This window comes from Peromyscus eremicus, chromosome 5 (genome assembly GCF_949786415.1).
Source record: "Peromyscus eremicus chromosome 5, PerEre_H2_v1, whole genome shotgun sequence".
In the NCBI taxonomy this organism is placed as follows: domain Eukaryota; kingdom Metazoa; phylum Chordata; class Mammalia; order Rodentia; family Cricetidae; genus Peromyscus; species Peromyscus eremicus.
The window spans coordinates 39876954-39903973 of NC_081420.1; the positions used below are offsets into that span (position 1 = coordinate 39876954).

Sequence of the window (27020 nt, forward strand, 5' to 3'; positions counted from 1 at the left end):
GACTATTGCCTGGGTAACTTATTTCACTTCATCTTCTGACTTCATCTACAGCACTAAGACAAAATATCATGTGCAAAAATACACACGGTATTTTGCTGTTTATTCTGATGAAAATAATGTAAATACATTTGGTTCTTTCCTTGACAGTGTCTGATCAAATTTCTGTTGTTCTTGGTTGTGTTTGTTTTGTTTTCGTTTGTTTGTGTTGCATTTAGATTTGTATTTTTCACACGGAAATGATATAGCTACAATTATTGCCTTTCATGCTGATCATTATTCCCTCTAGTTCATGTGACCATGCTCTTCCCAGACAAAAGCTAAATGCATGGCGTAGCTCTTCCCATGGTAACTGAGAGATAAAACTGAATCCCTTTTGGACTAGGTTAGATTAATTAGCTGGTTAATTGCTTGTTATTCACATAAAATCCAAGACTGAAGGTGAACAGATAGTAAACTGAGCTTAATCCTTGCATCAGAAACTGGTGTGGAAGTAAATACAAAGTGTTAATTGCTTTTGAAGTCAAAGCAGGGAGGAGCTGCAGGTCTTGACATTGGCAGGGCCAGTGGGGGAAGCTATTAAATCTCTGAAGGACTTTGACACAACAAGGCCAGATACCTGCAATTCTACCCTTGAGTAAAATCTGTGAAAGTCTCGCTTGTGAGCTATCCACAGAGACACAACATCTGGCCAATGTGCCCTGTCAGCTTAGCTAATTATAGAGAACAGACTTCTAAGTGTCTTACAGTCCACATGGAACAATAGATCTAGCTATGAAGCATATTTGAGTATATTTCTATTCATCAAAATTATGCAGCTTAATGAGAGCTTAAGAAATCCACAAATATAGGTGCCCATAAGATTGAGATGTAATCAAGAGATTGCATATACATGTTATATAAAATTAGGGCAGGTATTGGGGAGATACCACAGCTGTTTCTGCACATGTTAAATTACAGACAGGAGCAAATGTTTACAGAGTTGGTGGCCTTGCAAGCCTTGCCTGACAGGGTTCTTCATTCTGAGAATCATTTCTGTGGTGAGTTGCTGTCTAAATTACCAAGTGCCATCTGCTAAAACTGCTTCATGGCCCACAATGGCTTGTGACATCGTGAGCAAGGCGGCTCTTCTCAAAGGGAACATTCAAGTGGGGCTTGTTTACAGTTTTAAAGGGTTAGTCCATTATCATCATTTTGGGGGCAAGGTGGGAGCATGGTGGCACTCCTGGCACTGGAGCAGAAGCTGAGAGTTACCTCCTAATCTGGAGGCAGAGGGAGAGACAGAGACAGTGAGACAGAGACAGAGACAGAAAGACACAGAGAGAGAGAAGGGACAGAGATTGGGTCAGGGGTGGGCTTTTGAAACCTCCAAGCTCAACCCTGGTGCCACATTTCTCTCAACAAGGCCACAGCTCCTACTCCTGCTCAAAGAGTGTTCTACCATGTTGACTAACCAGTCAAATAGGTGAGCCTGTGAGGGCCATTCTTATTCAAATCACCACATTTCTAGTACAGAACTGTAATGAGTCTTTCTCTGTCCCACTAGCCAACTCACAAACCACGACATGGAGACTTCTTATGAATTATGAAAGCTTGGCCTTAGCTTAGGCTTGTATCTAACTAGTGCCTATAAATTAAATCAACCCATTTCTATTTATCCACATACTGTCACGTGGCTCGTGGCTTTTACCTCTCCTCCTGCACGTCCTGCTTCCTCTGAATCTGGCTGCCAACTCCAACCTTCTTCCTCTCTGAGTCTCTTCTGTACTCAGAAGTCCCACCTAACCTTTTTCTGACTAGCTATTGGTCATTTAGCTTTTTATTAAACCAATCACAGTGACACATCTTCACACAGTGCAAAGGAATATTCTGCAACACAGAACAAATATCTAAATTTTCTAACCGTGCTGTTTGAGCCCCATAGTGGAAAAATCAAATTGAATCCTTGTTTACTCTGTCCATGGTCACGCTCAGGATGGTTGAAAACAACCTAATATTTTTTTTAACTTCTGGAGTTATTTCTTATTTTCGTTATTTCATTTATTGTATTTGATTCTGTTTCATTCTATCATATTACCACCATGCAATTCCAAATGTCAGGGGCTAAATCAATGCATCTTACCTACATCCTATTTGCAGACACTTGGGGAACCTGTTGCTTCAAGTTCTTTAACATCTCCAAGACTGTAGGTGCTTCAATTTCTACTGTGTTTCTAGTTTTATTTCTTTAAAAGCATTGACTCATTTTATGTATATATATAATATATATGTATATGTATACATAAGCACATACATGTACTGTGTGTGTGTGTGTGTGTGTGTGTGTGTGTGTGTGTGTGTGGAAGTTGGGGGTCAATACCCAGGAACTGGCTCTGTCTCTCTACCATGGTTCTGGGAAGGAACTCAGGCTCTCAGGTAGGCAGCAAGCACTTTTCCTTGCTCAGCCACTTCTCTGTCCATTTCGTTTGATTCAGTTTTCCCTGCTGTCTCCCCTTTGGTAAGCAAGATGACATCTAGGGTAGCCTTTTTCCTTCCAACTTCTGTGTCTTTGCTCCAGAGCTTTGATGTTTCCTGGGTTATAGTTGAACCTCAAACGGATTCTGCGCTTTAGTATTAAATGACATTTTAGCCTTCAATAGTATGTCAAGCAGCATAATTTTTCCATTTATGATCAAACAATTAAAGCTGAACAACTCAAAGATGTCCCAAAAAGTCTCTTGTTGAAAAAAATCAAATAATCTACTGGGTGTAGCCAGGAGAGTGCCCTCAAGGAGCTGCAAGGTGGCACTTGACCATGAGGTCTGAGTTTTGATTCTTGACCTGTAAAGAAAGTCTGGATTTGTTCTATATGTGTGGATACTTTTGAAGGTAGATAAGAGGAAGAAGAATAACTTACTGTTGTGTATTGTCATGGGATTAAAAAATTTCTGCAGTCAGTTTTTAGTTTCCCTCTGGCCTTACCCATATCTTTTCCTTCAACCTTGTTAATAACTGGGTCACTGTGATCTCTCTCAGACCAAGTTGATTTTCTGATTTCTAGATGGGGAGGAAGTTACTGTTTCACATCCAAGAACCATGTCTCCCATATAGGCATATTTATATGGGACAGTATGTTAGCGTAAAGGAAACTGTGCGTTTGGGTCCCTAAGATTTGCATATATTCTAAATAGCTGGAAAGCCGATCTGAACCCTTCCTCTTCTGCTTCCCAGTTAATATTACATCATTGCTTTAGAGTTTTCTATCCTGCAGGTTTCTGGAAGCCTGAGCTGTGTGAACCCTGGCTTGCACCTAGGATTGGTAGCAGGTAGCACTTGGCATTAGTTATTGTCCTTCAGTTTCTGCTTCCTCCATTATATATATGGAGGCTAACCTCCAGCAATGCAGTCTGTAATCCTGAGTCTTTAACATTTATTGAATTATGCTATAATCTTCCATCACAAGCACATTAGTGTTCATTAATAAAGGTAGACTATTGGATGAATAACTATAGAGTCAGAGATTGGAGGCTCTTAAACATGACTACCCTTAAACCAGGTATGGTGGTGAAATCCTTTAATCCCAGTACTGAGAGGCTGAGGCTGGCAGATCCCTTTGAGTTTGAATCCAGACCACTCTACATGGCCAGTTCTATCAGCCATAATGATATCATGAGACCCTATCTCAAAAAAAAAAAAAAAAAAGCAAGCAAACAAACAAAAAAGTGACCCTTCTCCAAACAAACTTATAGCTTGACAAAAAATGACTGCCCTTACCACACTGGTAGTGCAAGCCTCTACTCCCAGCACCAGGAAGACTACAGCAGGAGGATTGTGACTTAGAAACTACCTAGAGATAAATAGTAAGAACTTGTCACAGATGCGGCTAGCACTACATTCAGTGAACTGAAGGGTTTCAAGGTCTCCTTGCTGTGCTGAGCCCAAAGGTGAGTGCTGGGTCAGCCTGGCAGGATGAGGAGTCCCAGGTCTTATTGCACTTTCAGGATCTTGTGGTTCTTTGCTCCAAGGAAGCAGCACAAAGACTTCAGCTGTCATCATCACCTTGTCAGGAAACTCTGCAGAGTCTCGGCCCATGTGGCAGCTTTTCTTCTTCCTCTACAATCATTACACTGTTTGGCTCAGAGGTTATCCAAGCACTTGTTGTGGATTAACTAAAGATGTGAGCTGAGAAAACACACAACACGAAATCCAAACATGTTCTGTAACTATTTTCCAGGGTCCCCAAACCGGTCCTCCACCCACATTTCCAAGCTATGAACCAGCTCAGGGACCCACTTGGGCTTGGGATTCAGCATCTCAAGATATTAAGAGAACAGTTTGCAAGGAGTGGGGAGAATGTATGAACCAGAGGAGTAATGCAGTTTTGTGGTAGATCTCTTTCCTTCAGGAGTGACAGGGCCATTGGCCACCATGACGTAGAGTTACTGTTTGTCCCACAGAATACCCTTGCCTACAACCTCAGCAATGATATTCACTGAAGAACAGAGAGGAAGCTTGCCTTATGGTACTGTTAATGAGACAGTTCAAGTCTCATGGGGGATGGGAGGCAGGGCCTGTTTTCACATCTTCACCTCTTCCTGCCATAGCTGCATATTGTTTGGGGGGTAATATAGGAGATAAAAGGTTGATTGAGGATTGGGATCTCTTCTTGTACAGCTCTTTTGGGGTTGTCATCCATGTTGGAACCAGACTTTCATCTTTTGGATGCAGCTTTGTGTTTTCCATGTGCCTAAAATAAAGGTGTTCCCAGGAGATCCAAGTAAACTGGTTCACTCACTTCAAATTGGATGGAACCAATTCTTTGCACATTTTTTACCCTATCTGGGGTGAACAGATTCTTTTTAATGTCTTCCTAGGAAAAGTCACATGACAGGGAGAATTTCAAGGTGAAGATTGGTAAGCTCTGAGTAGCCAGAGATTCATATTTCTAATTATATGGACGAACCAGCCACAAGCAGGTTCACAAATGGAGGTAGTTTCTGAGGGCTGTAGGCTGCACACCACACACTGAAGACTCTGTTCTCCTCTGTATTTAAGCTCCACTTATTAGTAAAATTACATGGTATTTGTCTACATGTAGCTGACTTGTTTCCTTTAGCATAATGTCCCACAAGTCCGTGCTAGTGGCAATCAATGCGTCCAACATAAAAAAATTATAGTCTGGGCATGATAGCTAACATTTAATCCCAGCACTCAGAAAGCAAATGCAGGCAATCTCTGTGAGCTGAAGGCCAGTCTGGTCTACAGAGCAAATTCCAGGCCAGTGCTACAAAGAGAAACCCTGTCTCAAAAAAAAAAATGAAATAAAGAAATTATAAAGTATGAGAAGATATTTATACTAATCCAACTCCAATTGTCAAATCTCTTTTACATTACCTGAAGGACATAAGTGAGTCTCATGTCCAGGTTGCCTTCACAATCCTCTAATTATTTAGATCTTTAACTATTTTCATCATGTATTAAAATTTTAATTTATCTTCTGATCAATATTTTTCCCCAATCTACTCTGACTTTTAAGGGGAAATTAAAAATTGCAACTCTATGTACCACTCAGAGTCCAGACCATCCTTGGGCATGCGGTGTCAACAATTATGAATCTCCTGTCCATCATTTTTTTAAAAAAAGTTTTTAATTATTTTAAAGTTTATTTTGTGTGTTTGTGTGTGTCACAGCATGCATGTGGAGGTCAGGGGACAATATGTGGGAGCCAGTTTTCTTTGTCTGAGATAGATCAGGTTGTCTGGCTTGTCTGCAGGTGATTTTACCCACCAAGTCGTCTCTTCAGACCACCTGTCTATTCTTAATGTTGAACAATCTCTTCATAATGCAGATTTAACACATATTTCTTCACTCCTTCTCCATGTTCTCACACCATTTTTTTTTGGATCAAATTACACACTGAGAAAGTGTTCATTAATCCAGCCCTTTATGTCAGTTTCTAGAAAATGGCTTTAACAGAAGAGTGTGAAACCAAGAGAAGCAATGGATGTTACCTACAAACAAGTCACATTTACATGAGAAATGTGAAAAGGAGCTGGAGGAATGGTTAAGAGATCTGCCCCTCTTGCAGAGGATCCTGGTTCCTTATCCAACACCCACTTCATAGGACTCATGACAACCTATAGCTCTAGTTCCTTGGGACTCAATGTCCTCTTTTGGTCTGTGTGGGTACCTGTATAAATGTAGCATACATTCACACAAGCACATACACATAAGTAAAAATAAATCTTCATATTAGAAAAACGAGCAGATTAATAAGCTACAGCACAATACAATACACATCACTCAATTGTTTTGTACATATAGGGCAATCAAGGGGAAAAAACCTATTCATCATGGTAAGTAAAACCATGATGCACCCAAAACCCAGTGTTATAGAGGCTTTAGTCAGATGTGACATAACTGAACAATAGTTGTGGATATAATCATTGAAAAAAAATTGTACAATTGGTAGGTGTAGGCAGAGTTTTGTGTCTTGACTGCCAATCAACTCTGTCCCATCAGCTGCTTTCCAAATAACCACACAGAAACTTATTACTAATTATAAATGCTGGGACAATATCTCAGGCTTGTTACTAGCTAACTCTTACATTTTAAATTAATCCCTATATCTTATCTACACTCTGCCACAAGTCTCGGTACCTTTTCTCAGTACAGCAAGTTCATCTCCTGCTTCCTCTGCATCTCCTCACAACTCCCGAGACTCCTCCCCTTCTTCTTCATGCTCTCTTTTTGTCTGCCAGTCCCACCTGACCTCTACCTGACCAACTATTGGCCAGTCAGCTTCCTTAGTAAACCAATCACAGTGACAAATATTCACACAGTATAAAGAAATATTCCACAATTCCCCCTTATTGTCTAACAAAAAGGAAGGTAAGAGTTATCAAGTAAGAATTACAGTTAATATATTCAGTCCATTTGTATTTGGCAAATTTAGAGAAAATACTATCTATCTTATCTTTGTGAGTCTAAAGTTTTATACCTAATTTACCTTTTTATTATAACTAAAGAAAACTTTAAGTCAAATTACTTATTGTTTAATTCCCTCAAAGACCCCAGAAGGGTATAATGTTACTAAATGACAGTGACATCTGGCTGCCTGGACAGTCACCCAAAGTCTTCCATAACATTGGGAAATCCACCTTTGTTCTACAGGTCTAATATATTAGACAGACATTTTTGAGAAGCAGGGAATTTTGAAAGACTGTCCTACCTTGTATTGGCAAAGTTTGGCAGTTGCCTTTCTTGTGCAGTTTGGACAGCATACTGTCAGCAGTTGAGGCAAAGGGAATTTCTTTGCCCACATGCCTAACTTTTGCCATAAAGAAAAAACTCCATATGCAGTTTCTTTGATGCCCATCACCCTCTCTTGAAGTAAATTGGTATGTTCGGAGGCAGACTTGTCTCATTGTCACCAAAAGCCTTAGGTTATTAAATGTGTTAAATGCCATACTCTGTATGTCTTTGAAGTGTTTGAAGAACATCTATTTAAGTATATCTGTGTGTGACCTTGAAAACATACCAAACATGATTATAAGGTTGACTATTGTAGATGACTATTAATCTGTAATTCTTAATTATATATTACATTTTTAAATGAGCCTCATAAACACAATACCCCAAACAAGAGTAGAAACATACATACAGTATAACAAAATTACCTTTAAATTTGTATCAACATGTCAAAATCCATACCAATGTAAAATATTTTGAGATTAATAGTTCTTTTTTGGATTAAAGTAGATTAAATAATCTACACTTTTTTCTTCATCATTCCTATATCATATCTCCCTTTTTCCCTTAGAAAGAGATCTTTGAATTTAACTCCTTTTTTAGCTTTTTTTCTGACTATGACCAATAACAACTTGTAACCAACCCCCCTCTAAACAATGACAAACATTTATAATCCATTGAATAACCAAAACCCACCCATACTCCATCTTTTGGAAATGTGGGCATCATTCTCTAGACTACTTCCTGTTGTCTGTGGTCACTGGTATCTTTGGGGAAACTTGAGAAAATCAAGATAATTGTTATGTTATGGCTAGAGTAGTTCGTGAGGCTGGACCCAGTCAGCCAGCAGTCTTGAAGCTGTTTTGGATGCAGAATTCTGAGGAGACTGAAGCAGAAGCATTTTGAGATGCTAGATCACCTGGGCCATCTGTTTTTATTGGTGTCTGGTCCCCTTGCTCTGAAAATACATAAACTTTTAACAGTAACATACATGGCTTTATTAATACAAGTACAGACTGTGCATTGTACACAAATTAGTCAAAGATGATTTTTTGTTTTATATCTGAGCAGGTAAAATATACATTACATGTTTTGTAGTTTTTCCAGGTTTATTTCTTTATGTCTTCAGCCAGGATTTTCAGGGGGTCTTCCCTGATCATACGTGAACCATATCAACCTGGAATGAATCCACAGCTTCTCATTCCTGTGGAAATAAAAGCACAACTTCTTCCCCAAAGTAACATATTTTTACTTCCATTTTGAAGTCAAGGCATTTTTAAAATACATAGGTTGGTTTAATCCAGCAGTTTTCATAATCCAGTGTGTCTTAGTAGCTGTTGTTCCTTCATTAGCAATCACAAAAGTCTGAAGATAATACAATAACACACAGGATCCAGACTCTCTGTGTATTTCCCATCTTTATCTGGCTTATTATTTTTTATTTTACTACTTTTTAAAAGACATTATTATTTTTAAAGTATTTTTTATTGTTTAACTGTATATATCCTTTCTCTTTTCTTTCCCAAGCCTATGTATATTTTTAAACACACTGTAACCCATTTAGAGGTTTTTCCATCTGGATCTGTCTTTACAGATCAACATCTGTATTGTTCTTTGATTGCATGAGACCAGTCTTAAACTGCTGTTAGTTGATGGCACTGCTCAGCTTAGTGCATGCATTGCCACATGGCATTGGCAGCTGGCTCACCCCCACTTGGTTCCCTGAGAGGCTAGCTTCATGAGAGAAGGTACTGGTGGGAGCCAAATTTACCGAACCAGTTCTGGGAAGTTGTTGGGTCTAAGCTGTCACCAAGTAGAGTGCTGCCTGATGCTCATGAACCCCATTTAAGTGTTCAGTAGCAGACGTCTTAAAGGAGCCACGCCCATATTTGTCCATAGCATGGAGCTAGGAAACTGCCTCTTAAAGGAATCACACCTCTGTTTGCCACTAGCACAAAGCCTACCCAAGAAAAGGCAGTTACCAAGAAGCCACGTTTGACTCTGTTTCTGTGTGTTTGGAACCCTTTATTTTTTAAGCTTCCTCAGGTTTTATGTGTATCTACATTGTCCCACATTTCTATGTTGAGTAATAAAATGTTTGTCCTATGTATACAGTGTTCATTCTTGCAGAGAATGTTCATGAATATAACACCAATAAAATGTTTCCATTCATTTAAATGCTGTGACTGGTGCATTGGTCATCTAGTGACTGGCTGTACAGTACACATCATCTTTCATAAATCTGTAAAATCTTTTCTATGGATAGAATCCTACAGACACTTTGAAGAATCCCAAAATAACCTGTGGTTCTAACAGTTAGCAAGCACAGTGCCAGATACAAGACACAGAATTTCTTGCACTAACAGAATTAAATCACTATAAATTTTGATAAATTTACCAAATTCATCTTCATGCTTCCAGTCATGCTAGGAGTACAACCAATTTTACAAATTCTAATTAAGGTCATTTTCTCAGGGCTTGAGAGATGGTTCACTTAAGAGCAGTAGCTGGTTTCACTGAGGATCTGGGTTCAATTCCTAGCAACCTTATTTTGGTTCAGGACCATAAGTCTTACTCCAGTCAGTAACAGGGCATTAGATGGTCTCTTCCAGGCCCTAGACGCACCAGAGATGCACAAGTTACACATACATAATGCAGGCAAACTATTCATACACAAGAAATGAATACAAATATAAAAAAGCTAAAAAATTAAAGTCCCTTCACAAGGGTGGCAATCTGCAGAGTGAGGTTCTACATCACTATAATATGCTAAGGTCTCCCTCTTTATCCCCTCAAAGCTTGAGTTATCAGGAAGATCGTCTGAGAATAAACACATGCTTAATTGTGTTGTGGGATTTTTGTAGAACTGAGAGCTCTTTCACACTCATTGAACAGATAAATGAGAGACACATTTTCTCAATTTTTCCCACTGAGCATGCCAACACGCAGCCAGAAGTCCATCCCTGTGAATCAACACAAGCGGGCTAAAAGTTGCATAACCCAGGACCAGAAATTCTTGGATATTTACCATCAAGGAATCATGTTGTAAAGAGAGACTTACAAATAGAGAAAAAGCACAGTCAGTCCAGTAGAAGAAAAGAAAACAGAACATCAGAAGGAGGACACTCTGAGCAGCTCTCAGCTCAGGGGGAGTTCTGTAGAGAAGCTTGGCCTTCTGAAGGTAGAGGACATGCTGGTGGTGCTTGTGGAGTAGAAATACCATGTAGCCACTGGCCCCTCCCATGGTACCCTGAAACACAGCATCTCTCAGAACCATGAAAGGAAGAACAATCCACTTTGTTTTCTGACTTTCTAGCATAAAATAACAATAGTTGTCTTCACTCTTAAGCTGTGACATATTCAGGTTTATACTTGTGATGGAGTAGATTAGGTTCACACTTATTAAAGAATTGAGCATCCAAAAGAATGAAAAGAATGGAAGGATGTGCCATGCAGACTTTGGTCTGAGCCTCCTCCACCCAGATGCTCTGGGACTGATGATGATGGCCTGGACCACAATAAGGAGACTGCTGGTGCAGATGGAGACACCACGGGCCACCCTTGACAGGTAAACGATGATCTTACAGCCTATGTCATCTAGGAAGTTTCTCAAACCAAAAGCTGCTATTGTATTTGGCAATCCTTTTAAAAGAAGGATCATGATGTTCACAAAAGCCAAGTGGATGAGAATAAGGTGTATGGGTTTCCTCTCAGGGCCTCCCCACCAACTGAACATATAATTCACAGAAACAGAAATGTTCCCCAGAGTGCCAACCATAGTCATTAAGAAAAAAATTATTGCCTTAATAAACTTCAAAACCATTTCCTCCTTCCTAAGCAGAAAATTTTTCGTCCAGGATGCAAAGACTCTTTCAAGAAAGTGTCAGAAGTGCTAGACATGGATCTGAAATACACATTTTGTACAATAGCATTTTCTAGTGTACATAAGGCAGCAATGGACACATGTAATGTTGCAAATAAAATCCTGGAAATGCCCCAATTCTCCCCACTGTGGACTCTGGGATATTGTTTGTGCTGTGACAGGTGAGTTTGGGAACTGCCATTCAAAATGTAAAGTTTTAAAGGAAATTCTTATTTTTGAGCTCTACAATAGAAAAATTGACATGTTCAAATGGTGTGTGTGTGTGTGTGTGTGTGTGTGTGTGTGTGTGTGTTTCTGTCTGTCTGTCTTTCTTTGTGCATAGGTTATCCTAGTTAACTCTCAGCATAGCTTAATTGAACTCCAGTTTCTCCAACCAACATTTCTTCCTCTGCTTCTCATTCTATTTCATGATATTTCCCGACCTGACTCCCAAAGCCCGAGGTTCATGCTGAATCTGTGTGCCTTCCCCACATCACCTCACACACACTGGGAATCCCTGCTGGGTCAACACCTGTAACATATCTCAGATTTAGTACCTTACCCTCCACACTGTCTCCTCCTTTGTCTGATATTCCTTTCTTAAATTTATCTTGACTAATATAACAATTTCTAGATTTGCCTTTAGCTTTGAAGTTTTATAACTTCTATATCTACATCTTAATATTTTAAAAGTTTCTATATTGACCACTCTGTGACTTCACTCAGTATTAATGTTCACTAATCACTTTTTAAGGTAGTCCTCAATGTCAACTCAAATTATATAACCTTTCCATATAAGGCCTGACAGTTAAAGCTGAGTCACAAAGAGATATGCTGAAAAATTCATGTGCCCACCAGGTTGCAGGTAAGGACGGTGTCTTGCAGAACCCTGTAGCGCTTCCTAGAAGAGGGGGTAGCAGATAGCTGTGACCCCAGTTTATGACTTCAGAGTGTTTGTAACTCCAGTGAGTGACCTTAGGGCATTAAGGGAGCATGGATCAGCTGTCCACCAGAGATAAGGAGGAGGTGGATAAGAGAAGGGGATTAATGAAGTATTATGTGCCGCTATGAAATGAGTGAAGTTTTTGAGTTACAACTCCTCAGTATTGGCTACCTACAGTACCATAGGTTGGGGCTACTGTGTAGCAGGGATCCCCCATCTCAGAGTTCACGGTGTCATTTGCCTCTGTGGGGCCTTGTGAGCAGCAGTTTGTCAGTTTGCTTTGCAGCTGCTTCTCCTGAGTCTTTTCCAACCTGTGTATCAGGCAGGCTGCTCCGTTCTGCATCGGTCTGAGCTGATTCCAGAACCTTAGATCTCGGCAGGATGTTATTCTTCATGCTCAGGAGCTCCGTTCTCATTTCTCAGGGACTCATGGTAAGCTTTGGGCATCTTTTCTGGAATGAGAGGAAACTGAATATTTCATGGGTCTGTGTGTTCTGAGTACTTAGAATGTGTCTGTTCCTTTATTCCTGTGAAACTTACAGGATTGTTTCAACTGTCTATGTCTTAATGGTATCACCTGTGATCTGCATGAACTGAGCCGTGTTCCCAGGTTTGGGTTTATGTTGCCTCATGACTCTAGAAATGTCAGTTATTGCCCTTCAACTGCTCCTCTGACAGATGGGTAGTTATTGCCCTATTGTTGGTGTGTCCTAGAAATTGCAATACCATCCCGGATATCTGCACATAATGAAATATGCTCCAGACAGTAATAACAAACACATCAGCATTCATTAACAATTTAGAATAAAAATGCAGTGTTTAGTCAGAGGCTGGAATCTGTAAAAATCCCTTCAATAATTCATATCAAATCCTGATGGAAAATACTAATATTTTCTGTTTGTTTAATATTTGATTTCCTGGGGATTCCTACCCTCTGTTCTTCTCTTTCCACCAACACCAAAGTTTCAGCCATATTTCAGAACAGATTCTGATCTAATAAGTGATTCCTTCTACTGGAGTGGACTGTAAGAGGAGGAAGGGGCAATTCATCTTCCACATTATACTGGGAAATACTATAGGAAATACATTTAAAAGACAAGATGGACTTGTGCTTAGAAATATGGAAGATCCCATTTCTGGAAATAAACCCCAAGAAGGTGACATAGGTTACATTCATCCATTCTGGTTTTCTAAAAACAAGGAAACAAAACCAAAACAGACTATTTCTCTTTGCTGCCTAGTACTGGGATAAAAATTTAGATGAGCTATTCAGGACGTGCTAGTTCACAGCCTGAATCCTTGATAGCAAGAATTCTCAAGACGGTAATGATAACTGTTACACTTAGTGGTTTATATTTCTCCACACCTGGCAGGCGTACAAAGACTGCAGCTGATATAAGTATGTATATTATTATGTGATAGACTGGAGAGACTAAGGATGGATACCCAAGGAAAACCTTCAAATTAGGAGTTAAGATGTTATTGTAAGAGAAGACACGTGCAAGTATTTTAAAAGTGGAAATGCACCAAAAGTGAGAAGTATCCACGTTACAAACACTAGTGATACTGTTGGAGTCACAATGCTGGCAAACATGGAAGCTAAAAACAAGAAGTTCTGTTTTTGTTTTGTCTTGTTATTTTTGAGACACAGTCTCCCTATGTAAACCAGGCTAGCCTTGAACAACAATTACCTTGTCTTAGTCTCTCTAGTGCTGATGTTACAGGAGTGCATCCCGATTATCTCCAGGGTTTGAGAGACATCTGAAATCTTTGGTACACTATTGATTCCTTTAAAGAAAAAAAAAAAAAAAAAAGGAAAAAACCTTAAGCAAAGACCTAGCCAGAGCTCTGTCATGATCCTCCAGCCTGAGGATGGGTAGCGATGCCTCAATATTTCTGTTCCATTTCTGTATCTCTAGGAACTAGTCTCCTTTGGTCTTTCTGGAGCCAGGGACCAGCCTTGTAGGGTCAGAAGGAAAGCGGAGGTCCCGAGGATCACAGAGCCTCTCAGCTGCTCCCCGGCTTAGGCAAAGAGAGAGACTTCTGCTTTAGTGAAACTCTCCCTGGCACAGCTGAGGGGATCGAAGATCTTACCTCCATGAACTCACCTGGACCTCTGTGGTGCAGACAGCCTCAGGAGCAGCTCTGGGAAGTGACATTTGCCAGGTCCTATTTGTACTGTCAGGATTTGTGGGGCTCTTGGCTGCCACCAGGTAGTGTGGACTTCAAGTTTCATGTTGTCACAGTGTCAGGGGGAAAGAAGGCCTCTGCAGGGCCCCAGTCCCTGAAGTACAGCTTCCCCCTCTCTCCACAATTACTACATCTGCTTTCCTCAGAAGTTATTTCAAGTTTAATTAGGGTTTAATGATTTTGAGAGGAAGGGTGTGAGATGAGAAAATGAACAACTAACTGAGTTTCTTTGTACAGAGCTCCCCACATCTCCAGACTGTTTTTACCTTCCCAAAGAGACAAGCTATGATCTGGCAGGGGACCGGCTCCTGATACATAGACTAAGTCACTTGCTTCTCTTTCTTAAATCCTTCCTTAGACAGAATTAGAATAAATGATGCTCAGAGCTGGGGATTCATGTGCAAGTCCCACACAAGCACTAGAACAAGTTTAGAGCTCTGTTCTACCTATGCTCATTGCTGGTGATGGGATTTGTTTTAACTGATTCTTTCATTCCTGCACATTAAATATCATATACAACTCTAAATGGATATCTTCTGGGCCTTACTCCAAAAGCAATATCATTATACAACTTCAATGACATTTCTAAAATTTATGTGTGCCCAAGAGTGGGCCTTCCATATACATTTCATTCTAGTTCCTAGGAGCCCCCTACCTATCCCAAATGGAAAAGAACGTAAGTAAATACACAGGACTAAAATTAGAAGTGATGATGTCATTATTTTGTTTTTGAAGAGAAAGCCCCATTGGATTGACATTGGAGATGAGTTCAAGGTCATGACTCTTACTCTGTGCTCTGTATGATGGTGTCTGCATATATATAAGTGCAAATGACACATGCTAGAAGCTAAAAATGCTTCCTCTGTAAATGAAATGACAGCCTTTGAGGAAACTAGAATTTGTATCCTCTCTATTGAATGTGGAATCCAGGAACAGGGAAGCTAAGTTGTACATTACATACGTCATGGTGGATGGAAATAGAAAAATAAGGGTTGTTGGCCAAAGGGCCCCATGGAATCCCCAAACAATCCAGGCTATTGCCAAGACTATAGGCTACTCCCCACAAACTGACACCAAGGCTCCATTTCTTAACACTTCACCTACACTACTCACTGAGCTTGGAGATATCAAGTCCATGCCTACATAGAGGCTTCACTCCTTGTTCCAGCGTCTTTGGTACAGGAAGGTACTCTGCAGGCTCTCAGAAGAGGAACATAAACACCAACCCAGCCACAAAGCCTCATCTGCAATGGTGCACTGCCTGTAAGATATGCTAGGACAATGGCGGCACAAAGATTGTGGAGTAACCCACTCCACAAGATGAAACCCACACTTGACACTGCTTGGCTAACTAGGAACCTGAGAAGCAACAGCCAGGGACCAAGGGTAAAACCAAATAATACTGGTCTAAAAAGGGGTGAAATGTATTGATACAATAACTCCTAAATATTATACAGCACTCATAGATCAGTGTCTTGTTGAGTTATCAGCAGAGAAGCTTCCTCCTGCAGCAGATGGGATCAAACACAGAGACCCACAGTCAGACAGTACCCAGAGAGTGAGAGACTTTGGAACACACAGCCCTAAATGGGATGTCTGTATCAAATCCCTCAATCCCTCCCCCTCAGAGCTCAGCGAACTCCACAGAAGAGGATGTGGAAAGAGCATTGGAGCCAGAAGAGATGAAAGACACCAAGAAAATAAAGCCCTCTTGTGGTGGTATTGTGTTCCCCAAAATATTGTACACCCGAATAAACTTACCTGGGGTCAGAGAACAGAACAGCCACTAGATACAGAGGCCAGAAAATGGTGGCACTTACACCTTTAATCCTAGCATTCCAGAGGCAGAGATCTACCTTGGATCTCTGAGTGTTCAAGGATACAGCCAAGCATGGTGACACACGCCTTTAATCCCAGGGAGTGATAGCAGAAAGCAGAAAGGTATATAAGGCGTGAAGACTAGGAACCAGAAGCTTTTGGCTGGTTAAGCTTCAGGCTTTGGAGCAGCAGTTCAGCTGAGATCCATTCTGGATGAGGACTCAGAGGCTTCCAGTCTGAGGAAACAGGATCAGCTGAGGAACTGGCAAGGTGAGGTAGCTGTGGCTTGCTCTGCTTCTCTGATCTTCCAGCATTCACCACCATATCTGGCTCCAGGTTTGTTTTTATTAATAAGACGCTTTAAGATTCGTGCTACATCCCTCTAGATCAACATGAGCAAAGCTCCTAAGAGCTCAGAGAGACTTGAGCAGCATGCACAGGGCCTACACGGGTCTGCACTAGATCCTCCGTGTGCTTCTAGTTTTTATGGGATTCTCGAGTGTGTGAATGAGTGGGCCTCTGATCCTGTGCCTTCTGTTAGGTTCTTTTTGTCTTTTCTAACTTTGATGTGATGGGTCTTGTTTTATCTTATTATATATTTTCTAAAAGTGAATAAATGAATGGAAACCTGGCCACTGGGGTAAAGGTTAGTGACTGAACTGTCACTTGTACTTGCTGGGAGAGGGAAAATCAGTTTTCTCTAACAGAGTGACACTTGGTATATCAACTACTCAGGGACCTCACATGCAGGAGTGATTGACCAGCATAATAATGGACTACACGGGGTTTTGTTTTTTTTTTTTTTTTTTTTTTTTTGTGTGTGTGTGTGTGTGTGTGTGTGTGTACTTTTATTTGGTTACAGTTCAATGGATTTTTCTTTTGTGATATGTATTTTTTATTTTGTTTTCTTGTTTTGGGGGGGTTTTATTATTGTATTGGGTTTTTGTTTTTGAGAAAGAGCTTGAAGTTTGGTGGGTAGGAAGGAGAGGAAGATCTGGAAGGACTTGGACTTTGGGAAGAATGTAATAAAAAAAGTTTGAATTTTAAAATACTTGAAATGTAAAAATATAATAATAATAATAAAAGAAATTTAAAAAATAAATCTCTGGTATAACAAGGAGCACTTCCCTCTGCTGTTTTTATGATTGTTTTTGGAGAAGTTCTAAATATCTTCTTTGTCTTTGAAACAAAAAGAAAAATAAAACAATTTAAAGCTTGTAGTGCTCTGACTAGTTTATTTAATAAAAGACAAGAAAATCTCAGAAAGCTAGCATTCATGTGGCTTCCATGCCCCAAATCCAGATAAAAACTGGCCACCATAGGCAGAGGGCATGCTGGGAGTCACTGGTAACCTCCATTTTGTACAGCAAGCTTACAATATTCCATTGTAAGAGGGTGGCAACTAAGATTAATAAACCATAAACCCTCACTGGAGAGATTGTTCAGTGGCTAAAGTATTTTATTCCAAGTGTTAGTGCTAACTCACTCAAATGCCTGGTGGGGTGGCAGCTTGCCTGTAATTCCAGCCTCCAAAGCCAGGGACAGGCTACCCCTAGAGGAACTGGGTCAATAGGTTAGCTATAGCTGTGCTCTGTGTTTCACTGTAAGATCCTGACTCAGCAGAGTAAATGGAGGATGGTTCCTGACACCAACCTCAGTTTCATGCATACAGGTGAGTACAAATGTGCATGGGCATCACCTCACACACAGGTGTGCCTGTGGACTCACAAACATGCATGCACCCATAAAAAATAGAAAATGTAAAAAAACAAAAACAAAAAAACAAAAAAACAAAAAAAAAAACAAGCAAACAAAAAAACACCACAGTGCAGCTGCTCTTCTTCAAGGAAATCAGGAAACCAACTGTCAACACAGGTGGCTTTATTTATGGTTTGGCTGAACCCGGAAGAGAAAGACTTTTCCTTTCTCTGCCCTTCTCTGTAGCAGTGATACAATTTTATAACAAAGAAAGAAATGCAGGAAAGGTGCCTGTGTCAAAAGAACTGTGGGAAGCCTCTCTAGGGGGCAAGTTCCTCCTCTGACAGTGCCCAGGCTTCAGCCTTTCTCCTTCCTAAGGGTGCAACTGACTCTGGGCAAATGGTAATTCCTTGGGTTTATAATATCAGTATTCTCAGAGTGCAAAGGAAGGGGCACATGTTTCCTTTTAGAATATCTTCTCTCCTTCCAGGACAGTGACATCCTGACACCTCTTTCCCTGTTGGTCCCCTGCTCATTGCTCTTGGTAGAGACCATGGCAACCAGGAAGTGCTGGGGTATTTCCCTGACATGATAAACATTGAGGGGATATAAATGTGGATGATCACTAGTTCTTTCTTTTTTATTGTAGTTCTAGATTCTTGTCAATGGGATCTCCTTCAGTTTTTTGGTTGTTTTTTTTTTTTTTTTTTTTTTTGCAAGTAAGCAAGAGATCCAAAGTCACATGATGGGCAGAGTGTGGGGGGAGGCAGGTAAGAATTGGCCCAGCATTCATCCAGGGAAATGTTTCTGCATATTGGATATCTATTTGGATGATTTAGTAATCTATTTCATGTTGCTATAAAAATATTTGAGATTAAGTACTTCATGAAATGATCTGCTTGGATTACAAGTCTTGTATCTGGAAGGTCCAAATAGCATAGCACTCTCATTCTGGTGAGGGACTCCTGGATGCTTCACGATGTAGTTAAGAAACAGAATAAGAAATGACCACAGAAGCTACCAGGTGTGTGGTGTGGTCTTGCCATATAATCCACTCCCATAAGAATGACTTAACCTAGACATCGCCATTAAATGCTTATGAAGAGTCACCTGATGAGCCGATTCCATTCCAAGTAAGATTCTACCTCCTCAACACTGCCAGACGAGGACCACACTTCCAATCCCTGGACCTGAGAGAGACCCTTATTGAAACCACAGAAATAGCTTAATATGCAAATAAAGTTTAACATATCTGAATGTCTCTATGTCTTTATCTGAACATGAAAACCATTCCTCTAAATCATTTCTATCTAATGAATTATCATAGCCATTTACCCAGGATTTCTAGTCAAAAATCTCTCACACATCACACCCTAGTCTTCAGTAAACATTATCGGTTCTATCTTAAATTATTGAAAATGTAGCTAAATCATACTACCTCTATATAACTAATACCATCCAAACCCAAAGTTCCCACATTTTAATATGCACAGAGATTGCTTGATCACATCCCACATGAAGACAGTGTGTTCTTGAATCATTTTGTTCAAGAGAACTTGCTCTTGCATAGGGATTTTGAATTTGAACTGGCACATATTTCTGTCTACCAACCACCTTTCCCTGGGCTCATCCCAGATGACTAGGCGTAGGGAGTGCTGAAACAGAATTGCTAGTACCTGATGTAGGTTGCTCTAAAAAGCACCTTCCACTCAGGGCCTCTCACTGGCCTTGCTAATACCATCTCGGAACTATGTAGTCCTTCTGTTGGCTCTCCTTCCCTGTTACATTTACCACTCTCTGAAGGCTCTCCTGTATCACTCTGCTCATACCCAACCTGGATTGTGCACATTCAGTCTTATTTAGCATTAGCACATTTCTTTAACACTTTCCTCTAATATACCTTCTCCTACCAATCATGGCCAGCTACAGATCCAAGAGGTGCCTTTTAGAATGTGCCGTAATCTGCCATTTTTTTCCTGAAAATTCTTCAGTGGCCTCCTATTATTATTCTCATACCCAAACCTACACACAGTATCTATTACTTGAATTTTTGTAGCATAGCCCTGATCTACATCTCATCATCTGCATGCCTTCCTTCTGTCAGAAGTTACGAATGTTCTCCCACAGATGTCCACATGCAAAGTACTACACTTCCACTTAGTTTTTGCTTTCCTTAGGGGATAATGTCCTTGATCACAATTCTATATAAAGCAAGAAGTGTTTTCCATAGATATCATTTCAAAGAAATCAAATGTTTTCAGGGTCCAAATGTACAAGGACACTTTCAGTCAAAGAACCCTTGAATATATCCCAAATAAATGACAAGTTGGTATACAAAACAAAAGTACATTTTTATTCTTATATTATTGTTAAATTGTTTTTATTTTCAAATTAAAATATGATCCCAAAATCTCCCCCTTCTCTTTCTTTCCTCCAACCCTCCCATGTACCCAGGCCCTTACTCTTTCTCAAATTCATGGCCTCTGGGCCCTTCTGCTTTAATTCTTGTGTGTATGTGCATGTGTGAGTGTATATGTGTGCTCCTAATTACATAGATACAAGATGTTCTGTTTATGTTATTTGTATGTATATAATTTCCATGCTGACCACATGTTATTGGAAATATTAAATATTCAGATAACCTGAGAGATATTCTGGGTATACTGTTGCATGCCTTTAATCTCAGAACAGAGGGAGAGGCAGAGGCAGGAAAATCTCTGTGAGTTTGAGTCCAGTCTGGTCTATATAGTGAGTTCCAGGATATCCAGAGCTATATAGTAAGACCTTATCTTGAAGAAACAAAAAAAAAACAGTAAAACAAAATAAAAGTAAGTTAAATTTTCACAATACAAAAATAAAGATGCTCTGAGAAAAAATTCCGTGTAGGATTAAAGCTGAGCTTCCTGTTCCTTCAAAATATGACAGGTTAGGTAACCTTTCTTCTAATATGTCTATTTAGTTGTTAGCAAAATAAAATAAGCCCATTGCACAAATGGATGTAAAGGAAAGTGACAAAGGAAAGAATCTGTCCAGCTTTCTCAACTCCTGAGCAGGTCTTAGATTGCCTAGGACAAATTTTATATAAAATAATACAACCTAGTTTTAAAAGTAAGGATTAACTTAATGATCTGATATGTGAGTACATCAGGGCACAGCTAAATCACAGCAGAGCAGCTGAGACACAGTGTTCACTAGGTCCCTGAGCCTGTGAGCCTCACCAGTGGAGGAGTCTCACCACAGCTGTCTCTCACCGGGGCTCCCCTCCAGGCACAGTATTGAGCTACACAGAGAGAGTTCAAGCCCACTCCCTGTAAGAACTTTTGGGTCTTTCTATTTATCCTGGGCAGGAACTGCAGTGAACTAATGGACAGCTTTGGTAAACAGCCCTTCACAGCCCTGGATCCCTTCAGGAGTCACTCCCACACAGCCCACAGGAGACAGGAGCCTCCCTAGGATGACTGCAGTGCAGTGTCTTGAGGACTGAGATGTCTGAATTTCTTGGGCCCGAGGCTGTGCAGTTCTCTAGGCCCCCAGTGTCTTGCCAATTGCCAAGGCTGTGCCAATTAGCTCCCACCAAACAGACCCTCTCTGCAAGGTCAGCGTTGTAGTGCCCTTGTCTGCAGCTCAACAGAGTGCAGCTTTGCAGGATCAGGGAAGATGGAGTCTGGGATTCCAGGGAGGAGAGGAGGGGAGACCTATGAACACTGGGATGTTCAGCATAGGCCACGGTGAGTGGCTGGAAGTGAGGTGGAAACTGCAGTGTAAACAAGGTCGGCAAAGGATTTACACATCAGTGTGCCAGGGAGGCCCTGGCCTTGAGTGCGGTCTCCAGACATGGGATGGCATCATGTGAGAGAGCCTGTCAGCCAGAGACTCTTGTGGTGGTACCTTGAGGTCATCCTGGTTGTAATTGTTCCACAGCATCCACACTAGCTGCTTATGTTCAGGAATTTCGCCACATCCAACAACTGTGGCTCAGATTTGCTGGGCTGTGGTGACCTGACTTGACTCACCGTCACTTTCCCTCTGCCCTGCACGCTCACCTCAGAGACGGATGGGTCGCCCACCCTGTCTCACTCTCCTGCTCTGGCTTTGGGAAAATTGAAATCCTGATGTCTGAGTGATGCACTGTCTCCAGTATTTTTCTCAGTGCTAATGAGAGGCTACAGGTCACATGACAGGGATGGTGGGATGGGAGGATGGGAAGAATCCACTTTGCACCTGCCTAACAACCCTGAAGTAGTCTTAAGATTGCAATGAAACATGAATTGCTAAATGGTCTTATAATAAAAAATCCAGAGCCAGATATTGGGGTAAATGCTGAAAGATCAGAGGAAACAAAAGAACAAGCCACTGTCCTGTCTTACCTCTAGGACTCCTCAACCTGAAAAACCTCCAGCCCAAAAAGGCCCTAGTTCCTATCTTCTCATGCCTTATAGCCTTATATACCTTTCTCTGCCCAGTCATATCACTTCCTTATTAGTGCTAGGATTAAAGGCATGTGTGCTTCCCAAGCAAAGGCATGAGATCTCAAGTGCTGGAATTAAAGACGTGTGATCCCAAAGTACTGAGATTAAAGGTGTGTGCCACCACTGCCTACCTCTATTTCTCTCCTAGACTGAGTCAATCTCATGTAGTCCAGGATGACTTTGAATTCATAGATCGAGACAGATCTCTGCCTCCAGGTGCTAGGATTAAAGGTGTGTGCCCCCACTGCCTGGTATCTGTTTAATCTAGTAGTGTGTTCTGTTCTTTGATCTTCAGGCAAATTTTATTAGGGTACACAATATATCACCACATTGCACAGTGCTGGACTTCTTAAGAAAAAGAAATCTATTACTATAATATTTAACTTAATGTTGTGATATATTAGAATATTAAAGCATATGGACGTTTGGTAGGCAATAATATAATCCCATCATTTGAGATACTGAGACAGTTCAAGATCAGCCTGAGCTATATGTACTGACTGCCAGGTCAGCCTGTGCTACACAGCAAACATTATGTCCCCCAGCTCTAAAGTTCACCATGGCAAAGCAGCTTACAATGAACATACCTTTGGCTCATAGGAATAGATGTAGAATGTAATTTCTACACTTCTCAGTGAGCATGCATGACATTAGAAACACGGATGTTTCTGTTGATCAGAACATAGGGGCTGAAACTAGCATAATCAAGTTCTAAAAATGTTTTACTATTTAGTGAAATGAAATCGTGTGTCGCTGTGAAACCTGTGTAGAAGGAGAGAAAGAATGAAACAGAAGAAACGGAAGCAGTTCTAGAATGAGAACACTCCAGGTAGCTCTGCTTTCTGGAGGGGAACTGTTTTCAAGCCTGGAGCTGTGAAGGTACAGGACTCGCTCGTGATGCTTCTAAGACAGAAAGCCATGGAGCCCCTGCTCCAGCCCATCGGCCTCTGAAAGATGACATCACGAAGAGTCATAAGAGAGAGGAAAAGCCACTTGATTGCAGCATATAGCAATGGCCAATGAATGTTTCAGGTGTAGACATGTTCAAGCCACCACCTGGTTTGATGTAGCAGAGCAAGTTGGAGCTTATGAGAACATTAACAATCCAAAAGAGGAGGAGAAAGGGAAGAACTTGCCATGAGGTCTGTGGCTTTAGCTTTTTCCAAATGGTGGTCCCGGGACCGATGGTGAGAGCCTGGACCACGCTGAGGAGACAGGTGGTGCAGATGGAGAGGCCTCGTGCCATCCTTGCCAGATAAACCATAGCTTTACAGCCAGTATCTCCAAGGAAGTTTCTGAAATAAAACACTGTGGCTATGTCTCTGATCCCCGTGGTACAAACAATAATCATATTGAAAAATGCCAAGTGGGTGAGAACAAGGTTTACAGGCTTTTCCCAGTCTCAAAGGCAAAAGTGCACAATTATCTCACAAATATTGGAACAGCCTTTATGCCCAAGGTAGTTTTTAACCTAAGCAGACACTAAAATTTAGCAAATAGTCATCATTATTTGAGAAATTCACAACTAGGGCTGTTGCACACATTTCTTGGGAAAGTTTCAAATCCTGTCCATGGAGGGAGAGTGGCCTCAGTGCCTTTGCTAGGCGCTGCTTAGTAGTCCTTCAGAGACTGTTGAGGTTTTTCCATTTCTTGCAAGGAGCTGATGGACAGCTCTGGTGAACAGCCCTTTACCAGGCTGAGTCCTACCAGATGGTACACCAAGGGCACTGAGGTGCTGCCAGGAGCAGACATGTCTCACTGTCCAGAAAGTCTAAATTTTTTAAAACATTTTAAATGGAAACATTTGTTATCCCTTGTCAGAGTAAAACTTGGCTCTCTGAAATTCCCTGTTCCAGAGACAGCTGCATCTTTTCATGTAGTGCCAGCCTCATTTCTGAGACACCATGGTGAATGTCGGTGGGAACAGATGCTGGTGCCGAGTATGTTGTGGAGTCTACTGGTATCTTTACCACCATGGAGAAGGCTGGGGACCACTTGAAAGTTGGGGCCAAGAGAGTCATCATCTCTACCCCTTCTGCTGATGTTCCCATGTGTGTGATGGGTGTGAACCATGAGAAGAATAACAATTAACTCAAGATTGTCAACAATGCTACATGCACCATCCACTGCTTAGCCCCCCTGGCCAAGGTCATCCATGACAACTTTGGCATTGGGGAAGGACTCATGACCACAGTCCATGCCATCACTGCCACCCAGAAGACTGTGGATGGCCCCTATGGGGAGCTGTGGCGTGATGGCCGTGGAGCTGCAGAGAACATCTTCCCTGCATCCATCGGTGTTGCCAAGGCTGTGGGCAAGGTCACCACAGAGCTGAATGGGAAGCTCATGGGCATGGCCTTCCGTGTTCCTTCCCACAATGTGTCCACTGTGAATCTGACATGCCCCTAGAGAAGGGGCCAAGAATGATCACATCAAGAAGGTGGTGAAGCAGACATCGGAGGGTCCACTAGAGGGCATCCTGGCCTACACTGAGGACCAAGTGTTCTGTGACTTTAACAGTGACCCCACTCTTCCACCTTTGATGTTCTCAATGACAACTTTGTGAAGCTCATTTCTTAGTATGACAATGAATTCAACTACAGCAACAGGGTGGTGGACCTCAAGGCCTGCGTGGCCTCCAAGGAGTAAGAAGCCCATCTCAGCAAGGACAGAGGAAGAGAGAGACACTCGGCTGCTGAGCAGTCCCTGTTCCATCTCTGCCCCTGACACTGAGCATCTCCCTCACAGTTTCCATCCCAGACCCCCAGAATAGCTGGAGGGACTTGGGGAGCCCTACTCTCTTGAATACCATCAATAAAGTTAACTGCATGCCCCCCCCCCGCAAAAAAAAGAGTAAAACTTGAGCATGCAAAAATAAATAAATAAATAAAATAAAATCTACTTTCAGGGATTGCATGCTCTCCTGCATTTCTGATGAAGATTGCAACAGGTTAAATTGTAGGCGAATTGATTAAGGGTCTTATTCAATAAAAACCCAGAGCCAGATTCAGGGGTTAAAATCTGAGAGATCAGTGGAATAGGAAAAGCCACAAGCCAACCTCACCTCATTGACACCTCAGCTTCCAAAGAGACCTACTGCCTGTATACCGACACCTATATGCCTTTCTGTTCTGCTATCTCATTTGCTCTCTCCACCCAGCTACATCACATCCTCTTCCTGTCCAGCTCTGTCACTTCCTGTCTGTCTGTACAGACCTCCAGACCTTTATGATTAACTAGTGTTGGAATTTAAGGTGTGTGCTACCACACTTGGCTCTGTTCTCAGTGTGGCCTTGAACTCACAGAGGTCCTGACAGATCCCTGCCTCCCTAATGATAGGATTAAAGGCATGTGCTACCATGGCCTGACTTCCATGTTTAATATAGTGGCTGGGTTTTTCTCTGATCCTCAGATAAACTTTATTGGGTTGCACAAACAAAATATCACCACACTAAATAAACTGCATGATAGACATGGTGGAATGGTGGGATAGTAAGAATCGCTGCCAGCTCTCTGAAGCCTGAACCAGTCTTCAACTTTCTAGGACAAGTTGATTGTAAAACAAAACAAAGCAAAATATAATCTATTGTCTCAACAATTTATTGTTGTGATACATGAGAAAGGAAGAACAAAACCAACCCAGTGTGTATAGCTTTAATTCGTAAAGAGTTTGGTGTGAAAAGGAATTTCTTATTTCTCAGCACATCAGTGCTTAGCAACATGGACATCCCTGATGATCAGGACAAAGGGACTTAGAACAGCATAACTAAGTACTAAAAATGCTTTAATATTGAGTATTGTGGAATCATGTGTCACTGTGGAGCCTGTGTAGAAGGAGAAAATGAAATCTGCCCAATAAAAGAAAAGGAAGCAGGCCATGAGAGTGAGAACACTATGGGTAGCTCTGATTTCTGGCCTGGAATCATTTGCAAACCTGGAACTGTGAAGGTAGAAGACACGTACGTGATGTTTGTACAGATGGAGAGCCATAGACCCACTGCTCCAGCCCATGAGACTCTGGAAAATGACATCACGAAGAGCCATGAGGGAGAGGAAAAGCCACTTAACTGTGTGTGTGGATGGCAGCATGCAGCAATACCCAGTATACATCCCGAATTCAGACCTGTTTGTGCTCCTGGCTGCTGTGATATAGTGAAGCAAGTTGGAGCTTATCAGGGAGTTAAAGATCCAAAAGAGGAGGAGAAAGGGAAGAACTTGCCATGCAGTCTGTGGTTTGAGCTTTCTGCAAAGGATTGTCCTGGGACTGATGGTGACAGCCTGGACCACGCTGAGGAGACAGGTGGTGCAGATGGAGAGGCCCCGGGCCACCCTTTCTAGGTAAATTATAGTTTTACAACCAATGTCACCTAGGAAGTTTCTGAAATAAAAAATTGTCGCTATGTCTCTGACTCCTATGCAATGAATAATGATTATGTTCACAAAAGCCAAGTGAATGAGCATAACATCTACATTTTTTCTCTCAGGACCCATGAAAGTATACACATGTCCCACAAATAAGATGATGTTCCCTAAAACTCCAAGTCCAGTAAGTGAAATGAAAATTAGTCTCTGGATGAGGTCTCTCCAGATCATCTTCATGATATTTCCAGCACTAGGAAAACCCTTTTGAGAAGCACAAGGAAGTAAACATGAAATGGTTCAGGCCTGTGGGTGTTCTGTTTTCTTTAGTGAGGAGAACAGTGTATTATGTGAATGCAGAGTCCTTTGTTACAGATGCCTGAGTTCGTTCTTGCCCCTCCTGGTCTTGTTTCTATGGATACAGCAATGATGCTGATGGTGATTGGATAGAAAC

At 41.3% G+C, this 27020-nt stretch overlaps 2 protein-coding genes and 2 pseudogenes across 2 annotated transcripts; 1 reads left to right on the forward strand and 3 right to left on the reverse strand.

The window, feature by feature from the left end:
• Positions 1 to 10111: 10111 nt before the first annotated feature.
• Positions 10112 to 11050, reverse strand: LOC131911285 (vomeronasal type-1 receptor 4-like). Its single transcript, XM_059263270.1, has one exon. It carries the CDS (start codon positions 11048 to 11050, stop codon positions 10112 to 10114), a length of 939 nt encoding a protein of 312 aa, XP_059119253.1.
• Positions 11051 to 22838: 11788 nt separating this feature from the next.
• On the reverse strand, positions 22839 to 23959 carry LOC131911018 (putative vomeronasal receptor-like protein 4; annotated as a pseudogene).
• Positions 23960 to 24118: 159 nt separating this feature from the next.
• On the forward strand, positions 24119 to 24856 carry LOC131911019 (glyceraldehyde-3-phosphate dehydrogenase-like; annotated as a pseudogene).
• Positions 24857 to 25912: 1056 nt separating this feature from the next.
• On the reverse strand, positions 25913 to 26943 carry LOC131911020 (putative vomeronasal receptor-like protein 4). Its single transcript, XM_059263003.1, has one exon. The coding sequence runs from the start codon at positions 26804 to 26806 to the stop codon at positions 25913 to 25915; it is 894 nt and encodes a 297-aa protein (XP_059118986.1). The 5' UTR covers positions 26807 to 26943.
• Positions 26944 to 27020: the final 77 nt, after the last annotated feature.